At 51.3% G+C, this 21064-nt stretch overlaps 6 protein-coding genes across 6 annotated transcripts; 5 read left to right on the top strand and 1 right to left on the bottom strand.

The window, feature by feature from the left end:
- Positions 1-389: 389 nt before the first annotated feature.
- Positions 390-1475, top strand: ColSpa_01215 (phenylacetaldoxime dehydratase; the record flags this gene model as incomplete). The annotated part of the gene is made up of 1 exon (XM_049267427.1): positions 390-1475. The coding sequence occupies one exon, from the start codon at positions 390-392 to the stop codon at positions 1473-1475; it is 1086 nt and encodes a 361-aa protein (XP_049123384.1).
- A 2438-nt stretch (positions 1476-3913) lies between these two features.
- ColSpa_01214 (alpha carbonic anhydrase 4) lies at positions 3914-4791 on the top strand (the record flags this gene model as incomplete). Its single annotated transcript, XM_049267426.1, has 2 exons — positions 3914-4088; positions 4145-4791. The coding sequence occupies 2 exons, from the start codon at positions 3914-3916 to the stop codon at positions 4789-4791; spliced, it is 822 nt and encodes a 273-aa protein (XP_049123383.1).
- Positions 4792-6656: 1865 nt separating this feature from the next.
- ColSpa_01213 (uncharacterized protein) lies at positions 6657-7412 on the top strand (the record flags this gene model as incomplete). The annotated part of the gene is made up of 1 exon (XM_049267425.1): positions 6657-7412. One exon carries the CDS (start codon positions 6657-6659, stop codon positions 7410-7412), a length of 756 nt encoding a protein of 251 aa, XP_049123382.1.
- Positions 7413-8605: 1193 nt separating this feature from the next.
- Positions 8606-8989, bottom strand: ColSpa_01212 (uncharacterized protein; the record flags this gene model as incomplete). Its single annotated transcript, XM_049267424.1, has 1 exon — positions 8606-8989. One exon carries the CDS (start codon positions 8987-8989, stop codon positions 8606-8608), a length of 384 nt encoding a protein of 127 aa, XP_049123381.1.
- Positions 8990-12507: 3518 nt separating this feature from the next.
- Positions 12508-13207, top strand: ColSpa_01211 (uncharacterized protein; the record flags this gene model as incomplete). Its single annotated transcript, XM_049267423.1, has 2 exons — positions 12508-12896; positions 12949-13207. 2 exons carry the CDS (start codon positions 12508-12510, stop codon positions 13205-13207), a joined length of 648 nt encoding a protein of 215 aa, XP_049123380.1.
- A 4881-nt stretch (positions 13208-18088) lies between these two features.
- ColSpa_01210 (uncharacterized protein) lies at positions 18089-19168 on the top strand (the record flags this gene model as incomplete). The annotated part of the gene is made up of 2 exons (XM_049267422.1): positions 18089-18154; positions 18341-19168. 2 exons carry the CDS (start codon positions 18089-18091, stop codon positions 19166-19168), a joined length of 894 nt encoding a protein of 297 aa, XP_049123379.1.
- Between the last annotated feature and the right edge of the window lie 1896 nt (positions 19169-21064).

The following is a 21064-nucleotide window of genomic DNA, read 5'->3' as shown; positions in this document are numbered from 1 at the left end:
TCCGCGTGGCTGGTGGGTCTTCACCGGCTGAGCATTATCCTATCTAAGCCATCCATGATCGGTTGGTAGCATCCATCACGCTGTCAACGAATGCGAAGCCGCCTGGCCCTTGTAAGTTTCAGACGCTCTGTGTTAGTAGATCACCCGTGTAACTCCATTCCGTCCGATTTGCGCACCTTGGGGTGTCTATCAGTCTTCGTCCTAACGCCATGCACGCAACTTGATTGGAGTTTCAGGCTACCAGGATCATCTGTTGCGGAATTGGTGCTTCCGCAACCATGAATGCATCTTTTTACAAAAGCGAGCAACATTCCATATGGCGTTCGTGGCTCTTCAGGCAATCTATATCACCGATGCCCTCTTGAACTCTTGCTGCGGCGGATGAAACCATGGCGCTCGAATCCGCAATCCCAGAATGGCTCAAGAAAGATCGAACAGTACCGGCAAGAATGCCCCCAAACTTCGAACCTGCCTTCGATCTATACACAACGCGATTTCCGAAGCAAATCAAAGATGTTGTCATGGCCGTCATTGGCGCCCAGTACCCATCCGCGGAGATGAGCGACGGCAACGCCCTCAAGACAATATCCTCTTTCCTCGCTCCAGATGCGGTCGACCTCAATATGTGTCCCGCGTTTCACGAAGTTGCTGCCGTAATCGACAATCGCGGCTTCTACAACGTTGCGGTCTTGGCATACTGGCCCAGCACGCAAGCTTATGAGGACTGGTGCACGAAAAGCGGCTTCCGTAAGTGGTGGGCTGAAACGAAGCCGGGAGAGAACCCTCAGCACGGATGGTTTCTGGAAGTGTTTCTTCCGACCGTCGACCGTTTGGAGACTGTGTTTACTACAGCGGTCCAAGAAGGCGCATCTCACATGCGGGAAAGTGTTAGTGGCCCAATTCGAGAGCACGTCTACTGGGGAAGCATGCGGGATCGCCTCCCTGTTTCTCAGACCGATGGACTCCTTGGTGAGGCAAGAAAAAGCAATGCTATGGACTTACCAAACGGCGACGTGAACCTACTACAGCGAGTCCGCATACCCGGCAAAAAGAACCTCGTCGTAATTCGATCCGGACAGGACTGGTCGGCGGCACTTCCGGAAGAACGACTGCTGTACTCTAACTCGATGCAGCCCCCTCTCATCGAGGGAATGGAGTTTCTACGTGACCATGGCGATGAAGTCGGATGCTTCAGCTGTCGGTTCATGGAAATTGTCGACCCTATCACAGCAGAGGGTGGGGCGGATCGAACTTTTGCTTTGGCGTACTTTGATGATCTTGCTTCACTGGAGCGTTGGAGCAAAGAGCACAAGACGCACCTGGCCATCTTTGGCGAGTTTGCAAAGTACGCAAAGAGCTTGGGCGACAAAATGAGTTTGAGCCTGTTTCACGAAGTTCTGGTGCTTGAACCGGAGCAGCAAGTTTTTGAGTACATAGGCTGCCATCAAGGAACTGGGATGCTAAGCTCATTATAACTCGAAGTGTAATGTTCATATTTTGATAGCCTAGATCGGAGAACGAAATACGCACCCACAGCAGCAGCTCCCAACCAACGTTGGGCTGTCCAGCCATCCGCAATATCGTGTTGATCCTGTAATCATGGACACAAAGCAGGCAGATAGAGAATAAGCCGAACAATATAATAGGCAGTAAGCCACATGAGCTGTATCTCGTGTCGATCCACTACCGGAGAACATACTGTTTACGATCAGGTGTCCGATCTGCTTGCTGAAATAAGTTTTCATTGATCAGTAAAATAATCAGTATGTAGGTAGAGCAGTGATTTTTATTATCCTAACATTACCAGGATCACTCCTTGGGCAGGTTTTGCCAACCTGGACGAAGATGCCGCTGGGTATGCGAACCGTGGGCAACGTCAACCCCGGACAGTCAGTGGGTGACCAGCGGAGCAATGACGCATGAACATTGGCTGACTAGCGGAGATAGGGACGTGCAGGCTTGGAGAATTTCGATCGATTTATGAGACACTTCCGACAACAATGTAGGTGCAGAGATACTCAGGACTGCTCAAATTTCGTTTCTTGATGGCACATCACAACAGGGGCTGACAAACTGGACTCACCCTTCGAGATGGCCTGGGAACCAGGGTGGGGCCATTCAACTACCCTCATGAGTCAATTTTTGGCCCAATGAACCGGTCACTTAGGCTTGAGAGTTGCTCCATGAAGGAAGAATAGAGGAGAAGGCCAATTCAACCTGCAGTCGTGTTGTGTGTGCAGCAGTCAAAGTATGGGAGGAGAGGGTGTAGGGATTGGTTGGCAGGTTAAGAAGAGCCTATGGGCTGTTGCTTGGAGATGCTTCTTGATTTTGCATTGAGCCCGGTGCCCAAGACCTGGCAAGGTGAGGGCCCGCATCGTGTCACCAACGACTGATCATTATTTCAATGTTCTTTTCTGTGCCAATGTTTGTCCCTCCCTATCACCAAGCTCACACGAAACCCCTTTTTTCAACCTAGCGTTTTGTCGTCTCTTTTCTGGAATTTACACCCGGCCGCAAATCCAGCCAGTATCATGTCCAACCCCTAAATTCCTGGTCTTGAGGCTACAAACGCTGTTGTATAAATCACACGGACGGTCTTTCCATAGTGTGCTAAACAACCGTTGGAGGACAATCACATTCTCAGCTATAATTAATGCTCTGCAATGGCCTGCTTTTTCGATGTTCCCCACTTAGCCAGGCTTCAGACGGAAGCGGGAAAGTATGCATAATATCCCTTGGCATCATTATTTCGTTGCCAAAGGGCGTTCAGCTCATTTTGATACGGGACGACAAGTCGTGATGATATTCTATACTGGACACTACTTTGGCTTAGATATGTGTTCGGTCAGATTTTCTGGCATCAAAAGGACCAATTACCTGATACCAAACATTGCTGATGATGAGTGCGAAGTGGAATAAAAAGGCGACAGGAGCTTGACCTTCAGATAGGCGGTGAAACGGCTGTAAGACCTTCCGCCAGAGGTTGAACATAGTCCTTTCAATCATACTCGGGGCTGGCTGCGCAACGATCAGGCCTAAGGAGTAGAAAGTCAGGCCACTGTTCCTGCATACATGCTGTATTTTGTTGGGCCAGAGAAACCCCAGTACACGGGCCAGACCTCTCCCCAAGCGCCTACCAATGACTGATTGATATCCTTGAGTGAATCTGATACTTTGGCCAATTGCACAAACTTCCCCGCAGCTCAAGTCTTGGAAAAAAGACAAACCCGTTCGAGGAGGCGTCAGCCAAGCCACGCGACGTACACAATGGAAATTTTGCCAAGACGGAAAACTGGATGATGGCAAGATGCTTGCCGACAGGCTGCATCTCAACAGGGCACCCCATCTGGTTAGCCATTGCATCGAAGTCATTTGACCCGACCGTCCAATCTCTGCCCCGAGTTTCTGGCTCGTCTTTTAGCAGTGGAAGCCTGTCAGTCCGCGATAGTCGGGCAAATCAGCAATAGTACCGGCATGTCAGAAGAGCTCACAGCAAACGCGGTGAAGGAACAATGCAAAGTTTATTGTCCCTTTGGGCGAGGTGAGGAGAGGCCCATCCATCATCTCCGGGCCAGAACCCTGTGCCAAGCATCATGAAAAACGCGGCTTCAAGGGTTCAGATTTTGATGGCGTCTTCGACGTTGCTTTTTGTTATGCTAGCTGGGCTTGGCCGGTCGTCTGGTACATGCTCTTGCCAATGTTTTAGGACTCACCCGACGGTCTGGATGGGCTACCGCACACGGAGGTGGGAATGAATCAAGGTTGTCATTCGTGGTGATTCTCAGGGTCGGACCAAGGTCGCCGGCGGAACTATAAATGGCAGAGAGCTCCTCGCGGTAAGTCAAAAAAATATTGATCGGACTTTGCGATTCCGTCTGCTCACCTTTCTTCTGTCAATAGTTTCGCTCCCATCATGATGATCGCGCAATGCTTTTCCAGCGCCTTGCTTTTGGCAGCTTACGCCTTTGCCTGCGCAGGACACCATAACCATTATGACTTGGGTGATAGAAAGCGTGAGGCCGCAGCCACAGAGCCTGCAACCGACTGGGCGTACGAAGCTTCCTTCAATTGGGGTCGCATTAACCCGAGTGAGTCAAAGTTAGCCCTGAAGATCCTCCGGATTGATGTATTGACACAACCGCAGACTATACGTTGTGTCAAACGGGCACACAGCAGTCGCCGATTGCACTCAGTTTAAACAACGGTTTGGCTCTGAACCACATCCTCAGGTTCACTTACCCAAATCAGACGACGGGCAACTTCTATAATTGGGGCTACGGCCCTGCCTTCACCGTCACGCATCCCGAAGGAGTCTACACCGGCAATCCCTCCTTCACATATGACAACATGACAGTCTATTTAAAGGGCTGGCACATTCACGCACCGGCAGATCACTCAGTGAACGGCGACAGGTCCAAAGCGGAGTTGCACCTCGTCCATGTCGACGCCGAAGGCCATGAGAAGGCTGTGCTAGCGATCCGGCTTGACCCAGGGAACGCGAACAACACGTTTTTCAACCAGTTGCCGCCAATGATTGGCTTTAACGACTTGGGGGTACAGCAACAGATCAATGTGAACCACATGCCGGCCCTCAATAGCGTACTGCTATTCAATGAGTTTTGGACATACCAAGGCAGTCTGACGAGCCCGCCCTGCCATGAAGGAATCCGCTGGTTCGTGGCCCGCCAAGTCATGTTCTCAGGTATCGAGCAGATGAGGAGTATCCTGGGCGCGAGTACCTATAGCGCAAGAGCTGAGCAAGAGGTTTGGCAACATCGCATCAACGAGTAGGAAGACCCCAAATGAGCACGGTATACAATGAAGATCTTGAATTTGTTGTGAGCAAAGACCTCGGTGAGAGCCATACGGAGATCGCGTGTGGTTTAAGGGTAGCCCTGGGGTGAGTGGGGGGAGGGCCTGGCTTGAGTCGGTGGCCGTTGTCGGGACAGCTTTTTGGCAGGGTCGATGTAATTTCCTTTCAACTTTTGTAACAGCATTCGATACCACTTAGATATCTCTTGTTGAACTGGAAGAAGATCTGTTTTTGAAACGATTTGTCGCATGAGCGAAAAGTCCACTTGGGCTTAATTGCTTATCCTCCCCCCTCCCCTGTGCCATTCCGGATTCGCCGTTTCAGCGGAAAATGAATCGAATGTTCCCCTTGACGGTTCACAACCGCCCTGTTCCTTGGGGGCTGAGGCTGATCCGAAAATGGGGCCCACAAAGTTTCGCGATTGCTGGTCATGAGTCGCGGAGACCCCGGAACTTATCTGGCTTGATTACGGATAACTTGAGCGCCAAGTCACGCGTCCGACTGCTTCTTTTGGCTCTGCCTCAGTGGCACCCGTCCATTTTCCCATAGCCCCAGTGCGTCATGGTGGTGTGTCTCCGGGCAACTGCTTCCGGCAGAGCCTTCGTCCGTCGAGTGCGCGGTTCGTCGAAGAGTTCTCTGTCTAGGTCAAGGTTCGTAACCTTACTCGAGAATGATTGAAAACCCCGCCCTCTGATAGCAAGATGTTAATCTAGTCAGCAAAGGGAGCCAATCATCAAGGGAATGAAAATGTCAGAAAGCTTACTAGCTCCAGTTGGAATGTTACCCTCTGTTCCCAGTTCACCTTAATCTCTCCAGAATCTCTACTCCCGAATCAAGATCAAATCCAACTCTCCCAAGAACTGACTGGGCCCAAAGCGGATTAACATATCGTTTCGAGTAGAAACACGCAGTCGGCCAATTGGACGAGTTCGGGGAAGCCCGTCTCTCCACAGGTAGAGTGTTGATCACTCCAGCACTGCCCTGTCAAGCGCAATCACCGTGGCTGAGGACTTGGCCATTGGGACGAACCGCCGCTGTTGGTCCGTTCCCTGGTCCGCCCTGACTTGGCAAACGCACCTCTATATAATTAGCACGGCCGAGCAGTAATAGGTAGTCCTCTCTGGCGGTGGATTGCATCGCAGTGTGGAGTTGTAATCGCGCAGACTTTTACAAGAGGGGAAACGATAATCACAGAATGAGACGGGTGTCGTTGACGTAGGTATTTGTTGGATAGCCAGTGCCCCAAGGGGCGCGTAGACCCACGTCGATTTCGATTGAGTTGGTCTCTCACACGATTTCCCCGTGAAACTGACAATCCATTATTCTGAACAAATGTCCGCCATCTCGCACTGCAATTTCCATTATTGAGTGTTTGAGCGCTCCTAAAAAGAAGGCTAATTTCGAATTCGGACTTGCAGTGTCTATACTGATGCATTCCAAATCTGCTTCCGCCTTCGGGCTATTGGTCGGCTTGCTAGCGACTGCCGGTTCAGCCATTGCTCGGCCAGATATCTATGCCCGGTCGCAACAGATGCGACGTCAAAATGCGCAAGATTGTTTGGAAGACCTCGAGGACATCCTAGATAATGCGCCAACAACGTCAATGTCATGGGGGGCTACCGCTTGCGACTACACGTCAACGCTGTCGGGTGCCGAGCTCTCGGCTACCTATGCATCATTCAGAAGCCGGATGTCCTCTTGGTACGCTGATGACCTTGATGATATCACCAAACTCGAAGCTAGCTGCACACAATATGCATCGGTCTTCAGCCAGATACGGTACTGCTACGTCACTGGACCGGTTCCGACCACTGCCGCAGCCACAACAGCTTCATCCACAGTCATGACTACAACCAGCACAGGTTCTGGGGGCATCTCGACGGCGACGGTAACAACCACAGCGACACCCGACGGTAGCAATGGCTTGGATGACGGCGCAAAGGCCGGCCTCGCAATCGGCATTATTCTCGCTGTCCTCTTATTCATGTTTATCGGGTACAAGATGTTTCTGAAATACCGCGCGAACCGAATGAATGCCGCAGCAACTACAACAAACGGAGATATCGGGCTTGGTATGGGAGGTGCTGCAGGTGCTGCGGGAGCAATAGGGGCGGCAGCAGCGAAATTTGGATCCGAAGACAACACAACGCACGCGTACAAGTCGGAGCTCAACGGCGAGTCGAGAACCATGGCTGAATTGGATCCGCGGTCGATATCAGAGCTCGATACGTCAGCGGCAGTCGCAGTGCCGAGGACGACCGGTGTGCACAGACAATTTGCCGAACTCGACCCAGACCCTCCAACACAACTCAGCGAGCTACCAGCCGATAATTACGATCCGACGTTGAACACGAACTCGCTGCCACCTGCATATGTGTCCCCAATGACAGAATCAGGGACTCGCAACACGCTCTACTCGACCGTCTCACCAGTATCGCCCGATTCTAGCACGATGCAATCAAACCACGGGTTGGGAATTTCCAGCATTTCTGAAGGAGATGCCTCGTCAGGTGCCAACAGTAGTGCAGGACCATGGACGAACCAGACTCCAACAGTACAGCAGGGGTTCGGACGAGGATGGCTGCCAAAAGAAAGATGAGGCCTGAGGATGCGTGATTGAGAAATTAGGGCCAATATCACTTGTACGAGTTACTGGATCTGCCCAAGGACGTTCTCTTATGTTCCCACCTGAATCATATCCACGGAAAGAGTCCAATAGTAAGTTTGGATGAATTGCTTGTCAACCAAAGGAAAGCGCTGCCGGTTGAGGCGTCCGCTTACACAATCTTCTTTTGATAGTCATGACTGACTACAAGTAGCTTTAGATACCCTTCATACGTATATAGTAATTGCGCCAACACACGGTTGTTGCGTGTTGTTCGTGCCTTAGACACTTGTGAGCTGCGAGGGATGTTATGATCTACCCTGTTTATCTATGCATTGGTTGCGTCACGGGTTTGGGCGATGTTAACTATCTAGTCGAAGGCAGCTCTGCGTGGGCAGGGAGGGACGTTGGCTTGCCTTAGTTTCGGGACGTAGAATGGGGGAAACGACAGTCCTTTATCGATGTGGGGAATCTCATAGCAAAAGATGTCTCCTGTCGCCAGCAAGAACTGGGGGAAAGGCATCGAAAACTCGTAGGACATAGGGCATCGTGAACGCCCGCCTTGTATCGTCAATAATGAGGTATACCCGATTGCTTGCTTTGTGGATCGACGTCCAAGTGACAATGATCCCAGTGCGATTATTAAGGAAACAACGAATATCATTCATGCGAACTATGACTGGCTGGGCTCCGTGCGTCGGCAAGTAGTTACCTTGAGTCAGCAGCCCACTCTAGCGACACCCGTGTAGATCAAATTATCCAAGTATATACCAAAGCAATCACATATAGTGCCGAGTTGCACTATCAATATTATATTATGGCTATGGGCATATTGATTAGTATCGTCTTTTAGTCCGCTGGTAACACTCTATTCAAAAAATCAAGAATGAAAATAAAGCGAGGAAAACCTCAATATCTAAGGTTGTCTCAGTGTCTTATTTCGAGAGATTACAGACGTATCAAGGAGTTGACGCAAGATAAGTTGGGGATAGCTACTTTAAATATTTTTGATTGAGTTGAAGATCGCTATCACCTTTCACATTCATTTCTGAATGTCCCGAGTTCATGTCGTTGCCGCTTGAGACCAAATGTCAAACTTCAATTCACCGCAGGGCCGAACTGCCTGATTGCCCCCATTTTTGCTCCCAAATCATAAGTGTACGCAATTAAGCCGCAGTCGTCCTCGACTATTTAGTTGGCTCAGGTACCGGGACATCCGCGGGAGTGGCTGTTGACGTGGCGCATACGAAGGTGGTGACCGTAGTAGGTGCCGTTGCATAGACCCAGATGGCTTTCGCAACCTCTGGCCCAATACCGCCCCACCAAGGTGCAAGTTCCGTTGTCGAAGTAATATGGTTGCAGCCGTGGCAATCAGTTGGTTTGGCAACGGTCACGGTACTATTATAGAGCGTGATGGTGGCTGTTGGTTTGTAGTCGCCCGTGAAGCCGGCGTCAAGTATAGTAAGTGTTGTTGTGCAGTCGCCCGGCTTTGTTGGCGTGGCATCCTTGCGTGGGACTGCGGCAGCTGTGCCTGCAAAGGCTACAAAAGCAAGCTTGGTGAGACTGATCATTGTGAATTTTTGTTGGTGAGGAATGAGAAGGCGAGTGATTGACTGACGATTTATATGATGCCCTATATGATCTTGGCGAACGGTTTTTATATCTATTCCTACTAGTAGAGCTAAACTACCCCGTCGGAAGTCATGGAAACTAACATCGATGTCACCCAGAGTAACATCGGATGAACGGCACGGAGAATTGCGGCTAAAAACACAACCCGAGCAATTCGGCCTATCCTTCTAGTGACCTAATATTCTCTTAATGTCGTAGAGTTATATGAACACTGCCCTAGGACCACGTTCAAAGACCTTTCATGGGTGAGAGAAGCATTGCTTTATATTGCGCAGGCTACAGGCCCATAATACCTAAAGGTAGTTTGATTGACTTCATTCTCGTAAGCTTTCTGATGTGGGGGTCGAGAATCGTCACACCTCAGTATTTTGTCCAGATGACCTGGATGCTCCTTGTTAGGAGGCTCGTGCTGAGCCCCTTTCCAAAGCTTGTTTATGCGGACTTCGGCCCCCAAACGCCCGCGCACGCCGGAAAGAAGTTTCTCGCAGAACGATCATCATACCTTGTGTTTCTATGTGGAAAGGGGGCGGCCACGCTTTAGAATTCTATCATGATTGCATGCCGACTTAGCTGTCTTTGTTTTATGCATTTCAGATTGCCCTTCGTATGGCGACGGTGAGTATTCCTTGCGAAGTGAGGAACGATGCAAGCTCCTATATACTTCGGCCCTGACAAACCTCTGAAAGATGCTTGTACAACTTGAAATGTAATTTGACGAAGGTTTGGCGGATAAATTTTGGCAACTGACGCATGCGGGACGATGAGACCGAGGAGTCTGGTTTCTACAATGACGGGCAAACGACGTATGAGTGTCGTAGCTCGCAAGAAACAATATTCCCCGGTGCCACAAGCATGATGCTATGATTCGGACTTTCCGACCCTTTTAATATTCCGTTTGTTAAACAACCTTAGAGCAAGGTCAATGGACTCGCTGCTAAGGGATCAGTTGATCGGTCGTCAATCCAGCTATGGTGAACTGATCTAACTACTCAGCACAAATCAGATTGCTGTTCTGTCATTGGTAGGATAATTTGTCGATCAAGAGACATTGTCATGTGCATAGCCCCACTGTGTATTTATTCACCAGGAAAGATTCAACCTGGCGCTCTCTCTTCGATCCCACTGGATTTTTGGGGCGATCCCGACGGACTATTTCTCCTACAGTACTAGGTTATTAGTTTTTGCACAGCAATAAGGGTAACCCAATCAATGGCTACAGTGGTGTGATGAGACACTAGAATTAAGGCGATGCACTGTGAAGTGACTCCAAGCTAATGGGTCCCTCTGTAACTTTGATTGGGTTATCCCTATTGCTGTGCAAAAACTGATGACCTACTTAGTACTGTAGATGACTTATTTGCAACTCGCACGTGCGTTCTCTCGTCTCATGGCAAGGCTCCTCGGGATGAACTAAAACTCTATTAAAGCAGGTCTTACGGGACGACTCGTGATTCAGGAGACCCAATTTACCTGCATCGAGGCTTTGGTGCCGCTGCATCAAAAGGAATTATTTTGTCGTATAATAGACTTTGCCAGCGCCAAACAAATTCGAGAATGGCACTGCTCTCTGTCGCTACACATAAGTAGCGACGTGAGGTATCTGTAAACTAGACTTCAACGCCAAAAATCACCATTTTACCGTTCGCTGTGTATTGTTCTTTACACGACCGCAACTTCACCTCTGTATATATATCACCGAGCATGAAAAAGTCGCCCAGGTTGCTTGGCTCAGAATTAGGTTTGCAGGATACGATTGGTGACAGTTGCTCCAAGCTTAATGTAATTAAACCGCGTGTTCTCGGAATCCGGCACCCAGGACGGGTAGAGATGCTCACACACTCCAGTTACATATGATCGACGGCCCCCAACAAAACAAAGTGACTCTGAGTCGCTCGGGTAGCGTATTACAATATTGATGGCGTCACGGCGAACACTTCAGCCAGTCTCTTCCTAGGCAGCAGTAAAATTGAAGGTCGTCAACGTTCTTAAAAGCAGATGGAACATGCCTACACTCAATAGCTATGATTCTGAATGTTACTCGATTCGCAACTGACTGCGCCGGTATAATGACTACAGATTCACCGCTAGTAATTCCTCACAGTGGCCTGGCAAATTTAGTGCAAACACTGGTAGTAACTGATCAAATACCGGGGACTTCGAATTAACACGTAGACTCTCATGTCTACGTAGTAAGGTCCATGTGCCAGCTCGTGGGTACTACTGTGTCCAGAAAACGGATAGTGGCCCAGAAGAGGAAACAAAAACAAGTGGTCAAGGCTGTGTTGTCACATCTTACTCACATAGCTGGGCTTCATCGGGGGTTTGTCCGGCAGAGATTAGTTAGAGTATATGATTCGATCTGGTCACCTTCTGGGTTGATCTTGAAGAGAAGAAAATTCGAAGGCATCCATGATGGATAACGTGCTTTAAGCGATGACAGACACGGTCTCACTTTTTGACTTTGCCTCATCGCCAAGATCAAAGCTCCTCCAATAAAGGCGCGGTAGTTTCTCCTACGAATGCCGAGCGACATAGTGTCTTATTAGAACTTGTTAGGGACCAAAAATCAGGAAACAATTTCTTCTTGGCTACAGACAGTCCGTCGGAAAAGGTGCTTTCCGGAAGATGCCCAGCAGTTCCAGTCCCGGTCGGGCGGGAAAGGGGCTGTGTTCTGAAGACCGGCGTCGTTGAAAATCAATGATCGTCATCACTGCTAGCAAAATACAACGGATTAACGGATTCCAAATGGTCGTGCTCAAAGCCAAGACTTCCCACGTCAGTCATCTCTACCGTCTCTGGTGATTGTTACTGGCAAAATGGGCTGGCGCATCGCGGGAGCATGTTGGGCAGAGGGGGCCAAGCACGTGCCAAGGAGCTTAACTAAATAACCAACGCTACCGAAGCCACCTAAACGAGACATAAACTCTGCCGCTTGTGGACGGCAAGTCGCGCTTCCGCTGTTGAACCCCAAGTGATCAGCACCGTCAATGACCGTGGGGCCTGGCGTCTTTCCCCCGGACCGGGAAAATATTCTGGGTAGCTCTGAACCCTTGCGGATGCTGCGCCTGGCAAACAGGTGCCGCAATCTTAATTCGCTTGGCCCATTCATCACGAAGACCCAGTCCGCGGCAATGGCGCTGGTGGAGAGGGAACTTACCGATCCTCCGGTCCTTGGCTGAGTAAACACATCACCAGATCTGACTGACACAAGTGAGTTCCGGGGCCGTGGTGGAATTGAGAGGAGATGAGAGCACCTGCGCAGCACTCAGAACACCTCGATGCAAGCCTTCAGGCTGGGCATGCAGAAGACTATATAGGGTTATGCCTTTGCCCATTTTATAAATGTTTGGATCAAATCACAGCAGCAGCTCATTCCATCTACTCACTCAGTATCTAACATCATCCTTGTATATTCACTACCCTAGTCGCTCACTACTACCCCCCCAATTCTGTCATAATGAAGGCCGCTTTCGTCCCCCTCGTCCTGGCAACCGTCGCCGCCGCCAACCCCATCAAGATCGTCGAAGAGATCACTCAGTCCATTGGATGGTACAAGAAGGGAAGTGATGACAAGAATCACAAGGGCAGCTGGGGCGCGTCGGGTCCTTTCTCCTTCACCTCGACCTACGATGTGATCGCCACCCCCGACCAGGTTGTCGATAACAACAACACCTTCACCGGTGGCTTGCCCGGGGCCGTCGGCTACTACAGCTACGGCATCAACTCCAGGGACAATGTCATCTGCTACAACATCACTCTGTTCGGCTTCCAGGGCGAGTACCAGTCCCCCGCCCTGACTGCCACCCACATCCACCAGGCACAGAAGGGTCGCGCTGGACCTCCTCGGTAAGTCCAGAACTGTGTAAATTACCATGCCTGTCACTAATTCCCGTGACAGCATCGCATTTCCCAACCCGGCACCTGTTGAGGGTAGCCAGAACGTCCGCCGCAGCATCGGCTGCCTGAGCGGGCCCTTCCGCACTGGCGTCAACGCCTCCGGTGTTGACACCGGCGCGGGCTTTGCTGTCAGCCAGATTGAGGAGAACCCCTCCGACTTCTTCACCGACGTCCACTCCAGCCTGGCCGTCCCTGGTGCCGTTCGTGGCCAGCTGAGTGATGGTGCCCACCAGGAGGATTGCCCCGACAACAAGAACTAGGGAGTCCGTGTCAGGTAGACGGATGTTGGTGGCTACAATTATGTTGTTGCCTCTGGCATTGAAGCCTTAGGCAACTGATATGTGTAACGCTTGTTGGGTTTAGGCGGCAATCCCGCTCAGCCATCTATTCCATAATATCTAATACCAAATACCATGTTCTTTTGTCAAAGCCCATGATACTTTGCAGAGGTCCACGGAGTTATTTAGTCTATTCACCTCCAGCAAGCACAAGACATGTCCCTGATGCTTAGGCACCGGGCTTGAACTTGTGATCCCCAGCCCCACACGGGACATTAACAGGGGGGAAGAGGGCAATCCGCCTACAAGTAACCGGCACGGACCAGACTTCGAGTGGTGAGCCCAGGGCGACGTGAAGAACGTTGTCTGTCTCATGTTAAGAACAAGTATTGTTGACTCTGAAATGACATGCATTCTTCGAAACATGCTCAGCATGCCAGTCTCCGAAACCCTGTTTATCCAATAATGGCTAGCTTTCTAGGGTTGAAACTTTTGTAGAGGGCATCCGATCGTTGACTGTTCTGGATAGCATTGAAAGTCATCAACAGTATCAATGCAAAGGCTCATGCCCAAGATGTTGTAATTAAGGAGGTACCTTACGGTTCATATCCACAAAGTCACGTTGCTAATCGTTGGATTTGCAAGGAAATACTCTCAGTCATCTAGGTTCCCCATGCTCGGGAAGAACTCGTTGTCCCTTGATAGAAGTAAACCCTCGAGCGGTCGCGAAATTGAATTGATGATATGAGGAGGAGCATACTGCGGCGTCCAACACATGTCTTCTCAGCTTCTTTCGTGGGTCCAGTACGTTTGGTCACCAGTACAGATGAAGACCCACTAAGATGAAAACTTTCTACTGCTCAAAACACGAGGTATGCCTAGGCTTTACAAGAAAAAGAGTGCATGCTGCCCCTGCCAGGGGTTCCGTATCCTATCGAGGAAAACTGCGCCCCGATAAACGCCGTCAAACAATCGCTCTCGGTGCATCGGAGATATTGAAAGACCCCCCCATGACCTTCCACATGATCGCCCTGCCTTATTTGGCGTCAGTCTCGTTTCAGTAGTGAATGCAGTCGTCCGTGATGCTAGTTTCAGTGATGGAAGTATAACCGTCGGTGTCGTACATTCCCTTGGATACTTCACCGGCAACTATTGCTTGCCGGTCAGGGAAGTCTACCGTCGTCTCCGCCAAATGCTGAAGTCCCAGCAATTAGTGAGCTGGTAATCCATTTCACGGTTGACTTCAACGGTGAACTTGTTGCCCCTTGGCGGCTTGGACTCACAGCTCTGGATCTCTTACAAACTCGTGGTTCGTTAGTAAAGTACCGGTCGTGCGGAGAGTACAAGGGTGATTAGGCTGCAAGACCATCATCTCAGGGTCCGTGGCAATATCGGTGTCACATCTCTTGTTCTCGAATAGGAGAGCGGTACTTTTGGCGCCGAGTTCGCTGGATGCGCCAATGTTGGCCAGATTGTGATTATAATGCTGATAGTAACCTTGTACGGCATCATCGCGCACAAGGTTATGCGCATGCTCTGTTGCCGTAATGTTGTAGCCATCGGAGAGCTAACATAGGGGTTTGTGGCTAAACCCGGCATGCCAGAAAGCTGATGTGCTGTCGACGACGTATAAGATGACAGCGCCATCGGCACGGAAACTAGTCAAGTTTCTAAGTTGAAACAAATTTGCCAACACTTGTGCTACGTGGATCGGTTGTTCTAACTCCATACTGATAGGGTCCGGATACTTTCCTGCTATCACCGGCATTCGAAGTAGACATATGTGACATCTGTTTACCAACCACCCAGCCTCTCCCAACGGAAACAAAACCGCTCGTGACATAGACATGGATTGCTATAGTATTGCGGTTTATTAAAACACATTATCAACGTTTAGAAAGGCTGGCTTGTTGGATGAAGGCCTAAAACCCAGTAGGTTCTTTGGAGCTTCCCGATCGCCTCCCCTATGTACACACTACGGATAAACATGCAGGAAAGCGATTTGGGCCTAGCTAAAATTTCCAAGGTGTGCTTGTAGCAGCTTACTGATAGGTCGTTCGAGGCTAATCCGCAACTCGCATCGTTCTACTCGGGAGTGAAATTCGCGACTCAGTCCTTGGCGACCTCAGTCAGCCGCCCATCGAGGATCTAAGGATCTACTGACGCCGTGGCTCGAAGGCATCGCAAGCGGCAGATCGTAGCTCATATATCCGCTGACCGCTCCATGATGACTCTTTGTTGACCTTACCTATGGGATGCGTTTCAAAGAGGTCGGAGAGGGCCGAGGAAGGCGTAAACAGTACAAGGAAGAGAAAAACTCGGTCTAGACCTGAGCCTAGCATGGCAGCAAAGATTAGTCAAACCTGGGGTACGTTTCAACAGAGTTCATCCTTGGATCGCATCGAGATTCCTTACTGTTGCAACGTCTCTTCCATATGAAATCCCGAAGTATTATTTCTATGGCCCAGCGTTTTAGTACACCACCGGAACCAATCTTGCCAAATTGCTTTTTTTGGCAGTGTAAAGATGCGGGCAACGTTTGTTTCTTGAAGACCTGAACTGGAGACCACGTACCTCCGTGGTTTCCTTCGCACATATCTTTTTGAATTCAACAGCTGCCCGATTCCATCTTGAAAAGATAGTCTTCCATCACTGGATACCAAGCACTTCTAGCAGGGTACAACCAGGTTATCTATAGTTCCACGTAGCTGCACCAATCGTTGATGTTGAAGACTGTCGTGTTTGTTATGCAAGATGTCGCGGCCAGCCTCTAGACTCTAGGGGGATAGAATCGTGAACAACTAGAGCGGGTCAAGACGCGGGGTTCTTTGACCTCCTACATGACAACGACTTGTTGGTCTTTGGGCTTAGACTAGACATCAAGGCGCGGACTCTGTTTCTTCCTTGTTGTTGGCAATGCAAAGATTCTTACGGCTGCTGGTACGTTTGCCTGGGTTGAAACCAAGCAGGGCATCAGCGGCAAAAGCCGCAAGCGTGGTAGCTTTGAGTATTTAGCTGCAGGTACGAGCACAATCACTGACAAATCTCACCTCAGCTTATGCTCGGACGACACGCAGTCCAAGGGGCCGGTGTCAAAGTCCAAATCACGATCCTCATTGTATGGCTTGCGAGGGCGCGTACCAGTTCCAATACAGCTACTGTGCACAGGAAGTTCGCATTCAGTGAAATTGAACCGCATACATGGAGCGGTTCGACTGTGATCAGTCACTTTTCTGTGCACTCACATGGGATCAACGTAAGGAGAACCCAAACCGAGGTGGGAGTCCGATCGGGTAGCGACTGATACTCGGAACATAACTGCATCAATTTTAACCACGCTAGTTGGTGTCCTTCCGATTTATCGGTAAGTGAGCTCCCGTGCCTGAGAGTTTAGTAGGCTGACGTGATACATGTTACGAGGTGGCGCTGAGACATGCTCGCCGGCATGCTCGCCGACTTTCGCCGGCTGGACGCCATTTCTATCAGGGGGAACAACATCTAAGAAACCGAAGACTCGTGGGGGCGGAAAATTAGTTTCATTGAACGAGAATTCCTATTCTTTCCATATCGAAGAACGGTAGCTCTTACACCTTGTTTGATCTTACAGCCCGGCGGTACGATATCTATAATCCACCGAACCATTTGCTCCCGCCATCTGCACTCTCACAAACTTTGGATAAGGTGGATGTGTGTAGTGTATGTAGAGTTCTCTGGGAACGGGTAATTAGAGTGAGATACTTTGATAGACAATACGGCCGTTAAAAGACATGTTGATCGAACGACACGGCAGACAGCGTGCGCGAGGTCACGAGCGAAGGGTCCGTGTCGTCGAGGCATGTAGTGGTTCCACCAGGTCGAAGGGAGACCCTGAACTCCCCACGATGAATCCTTGCAACTTGGCGTGCATGGCCGCGTGGATATCCTGCCGTAACCGGCCGTCATGGATACGTATCCGGTGGACCGGGCTCAGTCCATAGAGGGCTCCTACTCGTTCAGCCAGCATCTTTCAGTGACATTCAACCGAGTTGCCAGGGCAGAGAATGACAGGACGGCTCCACCACCCAGGCTAGTGACAGCCAGAAAACCCTTAGTTGTCAGGGCTACAGATAGGTAGGTGCAGGGCATGAGATCGCCTGCATCCGCCGGCTTGCAGGGCGCAATGGGCACAGCCCGGGAAGGCTGCTTCGCCATAGGCATCACAGATATCCATGACGCCAACGACGGCGCGCTCGGCGGCCCAAGACATGGTGGTGGCGGCAGCTACTGGCTTTGATTGGACGGGTGCAGCACCGAGGACTTGTGCCCAACCAGAGCACAGCGATGAGGGGTCGTTCTGTTTAGGGGGTTCAGGCGGCAAACAAAGAAGGGAGAAAGAAGCAAAGCAGAGGAATGCCATGTTTTGGAGTCTTGGGGAGGAAGGAGGGGAGCTTGGGCGGTCGTGTCTCTGCTGTTCGCGCAGAGCCCCACTGCGGACACAGGTCCGGAGCTACTCATTGGCCAATCTCCAGCTAGCGAGCGAAAAAAATCAGACCAGGCAGAATGGATTGGCCGATTGACGAGATTAGTCACCTGTGGGCTCAAAGCTCAGGTACATGACGGAAGGCCCACACCTTGGTCGAGAAAGCGGGTCACCACAGTCTGCTTTTCTTCTTTTTTTCTTGTTTGTCACCGACCAACCACCAACGGAAAAAAAAAAAAGACCAAAAAAAAAAAAACCCACCCCCCTCCCCTTCCTTCTTTTCCTCACCCATAAACCGCACTGCAGGTCTTTTTCAACCTGCCTCACCGCCCACCGAATGTTTGACTCCGCGTCCATATCCTCCCGGGATCTTCGGATGGAACAGGCGGCCAACGGTATCCAAAATGTCGTCGGAGCAAGATTATCAAGATCTTTTTGGCCCTCAAGCCAAAAAGGCTAAACGTGGCCGGGTAAGTCGATGGGGGTTTCAATTCGTCTGGTTTCTTTTCCCGTGGCGTTTTCATCTCCTCCTCTTCTTTTGGGTCAGAGTGACATGCCAAATGTCTTCGGCCACCAACCACAAAAACCCAAAACACCAACGCTCGACTTGCACAACCAAATCCTTCTCTTTTGCTGACTTCTTACTCGAGCAACAGCTCCAAACCGACAAGTCGGCCAACGCGATTCGGATTCGAGATAACCAGCGCCGGTCACGCGCCCGGCACAAAGAGTTTGTCGACGAGCTGCAGCGCAAGGTTCAGGAATACGAGAAGCGGGGAATCGAGGCCTCGCTTCAGATGCAAAAGGCCGCACGCGACGTCGCCATCGAGAACTCGCGCCTGCGCGCCCTGCTCGCGAGCCGCGGCGTCTCCAACGAGCAGGTCGACGCATACCTGCGATCCTTCGAGGACGACACCAAGGGCTCGTCCGCCATACCCATCACCACCACCCTGGCACCTATCCTCAACAACCCCATCGTGCTCGAGCCGTCGCCCACGCAGCTGCCGCCATTGCAGGAGCACTTTAGCAAGACGTTCCCGCCCGACCCCGAAAACGACGCCGCTGCGAAGAAGAGGAAGTTTGGCGATGCCCTGCTGCCGCCGGTGCTCACACTGACGCCGACGTCCGACGTTCAGCAGAATTCGGCGCTCGACAGGCTTGCCGTGCTCGCCGACGCTAGTCTCAACCGCTCCTCCACGCAGCCGCCCCAGCCTTCGAGCACGTCATCCGAGTCGTCGCGCAGCCCCCATCCTTACGACCGGACAAGCCAGACGCCTCCTCGTCCTACAGAACCGCAACAGCAGCACCTGCCGACGGTGTCTCCTCACGAGATGTCGTGTAACGCTGCTGCGCGAATCATTGCCGACATGCAGGGTGGCGCCGGCGACGAACGCAAGACCAAGATAGCTCTGGGATGCAGAGCCCAGGACGAGGAGTGTTTTGTCAAAAACACGTCCATCTTTCGCGTGCTCGATCACCGATGATGAGGCCGCCATGGAGACCGATTTGTCATCCATCTTGGTGGGATCGACGACTCTTGGTCTATTCGTCGACGGAAGAGATGTTGAATGCCGGCGGAACATTCATGCATCTCGGGTCCATTATCTAGTCTACCCGCCGTGGCCAACCCGTCCAGCAATGAGGCGCGGGCCATGACCGGGTTGCGAAACAGCGACAGAGACACGCTCCCCTAGCCTCCCTGCTGCAGACGGCCATGGCGACGACCACCAAAACCACTCCAAAGCCTCGATGGACTATTGAGGCAATTGTGCAACGGGCCTGGCGCCACCACTTACTTCAGTCCGGAATACTGCAGCATACGGACCTTGATGTTTACAATACTGCTCAAACCTTGTGCATGCCGATCGGGCGAGAGGCTTCTCGATCATTGGAGATTTCAACGTAGTGGCGACTCAGCGGCTACGCCCCCACCATCCTATACACGGACTGCTGTCGATTGATGCCGTTGCCGATTGCCGGTTTCGCAGTCTTGGAAACCAGACAGGCTTTTCTGCCCGGCTTGGTGCAGATGCGACTTGTAGGTCTGCTGGCAATCCGAAAGGACCAGACCGGCCTTGTTTTGCACCACAATTGACGACTGGCGGTTTCATGTCATGCCCATGAACTGCATGTTGGACCATGTTGCGGGAGCTACCCGGGGCGCGCATCTGTCGAGTCTACTGGGCATATTGGGCACGGCTTGCTTCATTGAGAATGAGGCTCATGATCTTGGCTAGGTTCCGCGAGCCGGCCCAGGTGTGATGATATCTTGAGTAGTTATTGTCTAGCTGTACATGTAATGTCGTAATGTAAAGAATCATGAGAAACACCTCTATCCACCATGCCAATAGCCCAATCGTACAACCCTCGCCCGCGAATACAACCCCATTCTCTGAACACCGTCACAGTCGCCCAAGTCGAGTCCAGCCTGATGAAAGAATGGCTCAAGGCGGTGTCTCGAAGCAGGCTAGGCTTGAATGCTTAACCCAGCCTCAAGGGAAGCCAATAGCGTATTGGCTTCTGGAAATGCGACCCCTCAACGCCGAAAGGCGTTCCACTGGGCTGAATCTCAGTTGGGTTGCAGGGCATTGCGTCGAAGGCCCTCCTCAATGATCGGCACTATAAGATGCCTCACAACGTCCCATCGCGAGCCGATTTCAATACCGTAACCGTTTCTATCAGAGCATGCTGGCAATAGTCGTGAACCAATCATGATTGGGAACCAACCGCCGATCTCACAACCCCCGCCAGCCCATTATCGGGACTCTGGCGTCGATGGGATTCTGGACGAAGAAGCCGCCCTCGCCGGGCCCCGCGATGCCAACAGAACAGGACCGGGCCTGGTCGCATCCTCACAAGTAAGGGAGCTGAGGGTCGTTTTCCAAAACCCATTAGCTTGGAAAGCCCTGGTCCCGAGCCTGCCTCGTCAGCCCGGGTGGGGACTCCAGCTCCCATTCTCTGAACCTATCCTTTCGAAGTCGTATCGTGCCACGAACAGGAGGGAAGGGCGAATCAATGACCTGGTCGAACGACTAGAATATCGCCCTCCCGCTCTTTCCTCTCAGGAACAAGGGTCCGATATGCCGAGTCGGCATGTAAGTGTTGCCGACGAAGAACCATTTCCTGACTGGCAACCTGCGATAGATTCGCTCTCCGATGAAGTCACATCCTCGGCAACAGAGAAAAACCCTTTGCTTCAACCCGGGATTCGGAACAGGAACGCCTCGAAGCCAGATGTCTCCGCTTGGCCGTCGTCGTATGCAGTGAAGAAGCGTCGTGATCGGGTCGAGGCAGTGCTTGAACCTCTCTCAGATGCTGCGCCCTTCATCCTGATGTGCACCGGAGAGCCGGACGACGCTGTAATTATGCCGGTGGCCCTC

This window comes from Colletotrichum spaethianum (genome assembly GCF_022836535.1).
Source record: "Colletotrichum spaethianum MAFF 239500 DNA, contig02, whole genome shotgun sequence".
In the NCBI taxonomy this organism is placed as follows: Eukaryota; Fungi; Ascomycota; class Sordariomycetes; order Glomerellales; family Glomerellaceae; genus Colletotrichum; species Colletotrichum spaethianum.
The sequence above is the reverse complement of the archived record's forward strand: the minus strand, read 5'-3'. Positions and strand labels throughout refer to the sequence as shown.